Here is a 4,779-nt window from a genome sequence, read left to right as displayed (position 1 = left end):
ATTTTTTGCTGAGGATTGTTCTGGCTATTCTTGGTCGTTTGTGTTTCCATATGAATTCCTGTGTTGTTTTTTTCTAGATCTGAGAAGAATAGTTGCTGGTAATTTGATAGGTATTGCATTGAATCTGTAGATTGCCGTAGGTAAGATGGACATCTTCACAATGTTAATTCTATGGGATATTTTTCCACTTGTTTGTGTCATCTTTGATTTCTTTGAGCAGTGTTTTGTAGTTTTCATTGTAAAGGTCTTTCATGTCTCTGGTTAGGAAGATGCCAAGGTATTTCATTTTTTTGTGTGGCTATTGTGAAGAGAATTGTGGTTTTTATTTGGGTTTCTGTTTGTTTATTATTGGTGTAAAGATATGCAATTGTCTTTTGCACATTTATTTTATATCCTGAGACTTTACTAAAGGCCTTTATCAGTGTAAGGAGGTTTTTGACAGATTCTCTGTCATCTGCAAAGAGAAATAACTTGACTTCCTCTTTTCCTGTTTGGATAACCCTGATTGCCTTCTCTTCTCTGATTGTTCTAGCCAGGACTTCCAATAGTATATTGAACAGGAGGGGTAAGACTGGGCATCCTTGTCTTGTTTCACTTGGCAGGGGAAATGGTTCCAATTTTTGTTTGTTTAGGAGTATGCTGGCTGTGGGTTTCTCATAGATGGCTTTTACTATTTTGAGGTATGTTCCCCATATGCCTAGATGTTCGAGGGTTTTTATCAAGATGGGGTACTGGATTTTATCAAAAGCTTTTTCTGCATCTAATGATATAATCATGTGGTTTTTGTTTTGACATCTGTTAATGTATTTAATTACATTTATGGTCTTACGAATGTTGAACCAGCCTTGCATCCCAGGGATGAAGTCTACTTGTTCATGATGGATGACTTTTGAGATGTGTTGTTGGATCCAATTTGCTAGAATCTTGTTGAGAATTTTAGCATCTATGTTCATCAAAGATATTGGCCTGTAGTTCTCTTTCTTTGTTGGAGCTTTACCGGCCTTGGGTATCAATGTGATGTTAGCTTCATAAAATGGTTTGGGGAGGGTTCCATCTTTCTCAGTCAACTGAAATACCTTCAGTAGGATTGGAATCAGCTCCTCCTTAAATGTCTTGTAGAATTCTGCTGGAAAACCATCTGGTCCAGGGCTTTTTTTTTGTAGGTATTTTCTTATTACATAGTCAGTTTCCTTTTATTGTTATTGGTCTATTTAGGGTCTCAATTTCTTCTTGTTTCAACCTAGGCAGATTGTGTAATGACAGAAAGTCCTCCATTTCCTTGAGGTTTTCAAGTTTGTTTCCATACAAATGTACGTAGTAGTCTCTAATGATCTTTTGTATTTCTTCAGGGTCAGATGTGACTTCATCTTTTGTGTTTCTGATTGTGCTTATTTGGGTTTTTTCTCACATTATAGGGACCACCGATCTTGTTTATCCTTTTGAAGAACCAGCTTTTTGTTTCATTGATTTTTTGTATTGTCTTTTTTTCTTCTATGTCCTGGATTTGGGCTTTTATTTTGGTGATCTGGATTCTTCTGCTGAAATTAGGGTTTTTGTGGTCTTGCTTTTCCAGCTTCCTTAGGTGGCTTGTTAGGCTGTTAATTTGTGCTCCTTCCATTTTCTTCATGTGCGTTTGTAGGGATATAAATTCCCCTCTTACTACAGCTTTCATGGCATCCCAGAGATTCTGGTAAGATGTTTCTTAATTTTCATTTGTTTCCAGGTATCTTTTGATCTCTGTTTTAATTTCTTCATTGACCCAGGAGTTGTTTAGCATCATGCTGCTTAGTGTCCATGTCTCTGTGGGTTTTGGGGGAACCCTGTTGGTGTCAATGTTTATTTTTATTCCACTCTGGTCCAAGAAGATGCATGGTAAAATTTTGATCATTTTAAATTTGCTTAAGCTTGATTTTTGGCCAATTATGTGGTCGATCTTAGAATACGTTCCAGCAGGGATGAGAAGAATGTGTATTCTGTGGTCTTTGGACGGAGTGTTCTGTAGGTATCAATTAAGTCCATTTGTTCAAGAGTCACATTGAGGTTTTTGATCTCACTGCAGATTTTTTGTCCTGATGATCTGTATAGGGTTGTGAGTGGGGTATTAAAGTCCCCAGTTATGATGGTGTTAGAATCAATATCTTTCTTCAGTTTTCCCAGGAGTTGCTTTATAAAAGTTGGTGCACCTATGTTAGGTGCATTTATGTTTAGGATAGATATTTCTTGTTGATGGAGTGAAACTTTTATCATTATGTAATGGCCCTCTGTATCTTTTTTAATTTTTGATAGTTTAAATGGTATTTTGTCTGACTTCTGCTTACGACTCCTCCTTTCTTTTGTGTTCTATTTACCTGAAAATTTGTTTCTCATCCTCTGACTTTGAGTCTGTGTATGTCCTTTCTAGTGAGATGTGTCTCTTGAAGGCAGTATATTGTTGCCTGGTGATATTTTATCCATTTTGCCATTCTATGTCTTTTCAGTGGTGCATTTAGTTTATTCACATTCAGGCTAATTATTGAAATGTGAGAGTTCATCCCTATCATAGAGTTCTTATAGAGTTGTTATTTCACTTGGTTTATTTCTTTCTTTTGGTTTTGGAGTTGATTCATGTGTATTTTATTATTTTTCCTGTACCCTGGTGAAGAATGTTGTTCTTTTTTCCCCCTTTTCTTCTGTGTTTAGTACTCTCTTAAGTGTTTCATATAGAGGTGGTTTGGTGGCAGTATATGTTCTTAGGGTTTGGATATCTAGGAAAGATTTTAATTCTCCCTCATTGACGAAGCTTAATCTGGCTTGGTAGGTGATCCTTGGTTGAAATTGTTTATCTTGTAGGACTTTGATGATAGGGCTCCAAGCTCTCCTAATCTGCAGGGTTTCTGTAGACAAATCTGCTGCTATTCTAATTGGTTTTCCGATGTAGTTGATCTGGCCTTTTTCTCTTGCTGCCTCTAGGATTTTTTTCTTTTATGCCTACTTTGTTTAGGTGAATTATTATGTGTCTAGCAGTTGGTCTTCTCATTTGTTGTCTTGCAGGGGTTCTCTGAATCTCTTGTGTTTGAATTTTTGCATGATTGATTAGATAAGGGAAATTTTCTTGAATGATCTCATGGAAAGTTTGTTCCAATGTGGTCTCTGTCTTTCTTTCTGCCTCAGGAAGGCCAATTATTCTTAGGTTCGGTCTCTTGGAGTAATCGCTCATCTCTTGAAGGTTTTTTTCCATCTTTTTGGGCTTGTTTTCTGTGTTTTTGAGAGTTTGGGTTAGTTCTATATTTTGTTCTTCGAGCTGTCAGATTCTTTCTTCTGCTTGAGTAATTCTGCTTTCCATGCTTATCAGTTTGTTATTTATTTCATTCATAGTATTCTTTATTATTGTTATCTCAGATATATCTCCTTTCTAGTTTTTTCTTGTGCCTCCTCAGTTCTTTTTAATCTCTCTTTTTACGTCTTGATATCTAGGTTTGTAGTTTGAGACCAGTCATTCTGGCGGCTCTTCATTGTTTGCATTCCAAGGTCAGTTTTCTCATTGTCTGCCCTCCCAGGGGTCTGGGAGAGACCCATATTCTTATTTTGGTTTTTCTTCATTTGTGTAGATTTTTCTTTCATCCCTGGGGTGAGGCCACATCCCGGGATGTGTGGCTGAAACTCCTCAGTGCCCGTACATCCACCTCTTTCACAGCGGCTGCCACAGATGTCCCTCGGTGCTTGCTGTTTGTAGCAGCAGCAACGGCAGCAGCTGAAACCGCCCTGCCAGACCCACGCCCTTCCCACGGTGGGATATTGGCCATGAACTCACGGTGCCTGAGGGGCTCCCCTCTTTCCCACTTTTTAAATGGGGCTGTTTGTTTTTTTTCTCCTTTTGGCACGTTTGAGTTCCTTGTAGATGCTAGATGTCTGGCCTTTTTTGGATATACACTTGGCAAATATTATTTCCCATTAAGTGGTCTGTCTCCCTGCTCTCTTGATGGCTTCTTTTGATTTGCAGAAGTTTGTTAGTTTGATGAGGTCCCACTTATCTATCTGATTTCTTAAGGTATTGGCCTTTAGAGTTCTGAATAGGAATTGGTTGCCAGTTCCAATTTCCATAGGGGTGTCTCCTGCATTTTCTAAGATTCTCTTAGTTTGAGGTTATATGTTTAGGTCTTTGATCCACTTAGAGTTAATTTTTGTGTATGGTGAGAGGTAGGGGTCCTGTTTCAGTCTTCTGCATGTTGTCATCCAGTTTTCCCAGCACCATTTACTGAATAAGTTCTCCTATCCCCAGTGGTTGTTGTTGGAGTTTTTGTCAAAAAAAAGTTGGTTGAAAAATTGAGGCTTTGCTTTCAAATTTCTGTCCTGTTCCTTTGGTCTATATGCCTCTTCTTGTACCAATGCCAGGCTGTTTTGATTAGTGTAGCCTTATAGTAAAGTTTGAATTCTGGAAATGTGATACCTCCTGCTTTGTTTCTTTTGCTAAGGAATTTTTTGGCCATTCATGACCGTTTAGGTTTCCATATGAATTTCTGTATTGTCATTTCAAGGTCTGAGAAGAATGATGTTGGTATCTTAATGGGTTTTGCATTGAATCTGTAGATTTCCTTTGGTAGGATGGACATTTTAACAATGTGGTTCTTCCTATCCATGAGCATGGAATATTTTTCCATTCGTTTGTGTCTTCTTGGATTCCTTTGAGCAATGTTTTGCAGTTCTCATTGTAAAGGTCTTTCACTTCTCAGGTTAGGAAGATGTTGAACTATTTCTTTTTTTGTGGCTATTGTGAATGGGTTTGTACTTTTAATTTGGGTC

At 37.8% G+C, this 4,779-nt stretch overlaps 1 protein-coding gene across 1 annotated transcript in view; it reads left to right on the top strand.

The window, feature by feature from the left end:
- The window catches only part of LOC103260368 (ryanodine receptor 3-like), a gene marked incomplete at its 3' end in the record, with an annotated part of 179,316 nt that extends 175,550 nt beyond the window's left edge, over nt 1-3,766 (top strand). Inside the window, exon 39 of the mRNA XM_021712324.1 lies at nt 3,588-3,766. Coding sequence (XP_021567999.1) covers nt 3,588-3,766 — 179 coding nt within the window. The remainder of the gene's footprint in view (nt 1-3,587) is intronic.
- Nucleotides 3,767-4,779: the final 1,013 nt, after the last annotated feature.

This window comes from Carlito syrichta, unplaced genomic scaffold (assembly GCF_000164805.1).
Source record: "Carlito syrichta isolate Samal-C Ts95f unplaced genomic scaffold, Tarsius_syrichta-2.0.1 Scaffold303188, whole genome shotgun sequence".
Classification (NCBI taxonomy): Eukaryota; Metazoa; Chordata; class Mammalia; order Primates; family Tarsiidae; genus Carlito; species Carlito syrichta.
Note: the sequence above shows the minus strand (reverse complement) of the source record. Positions and strands in the feature narration are given on the sequence as shown.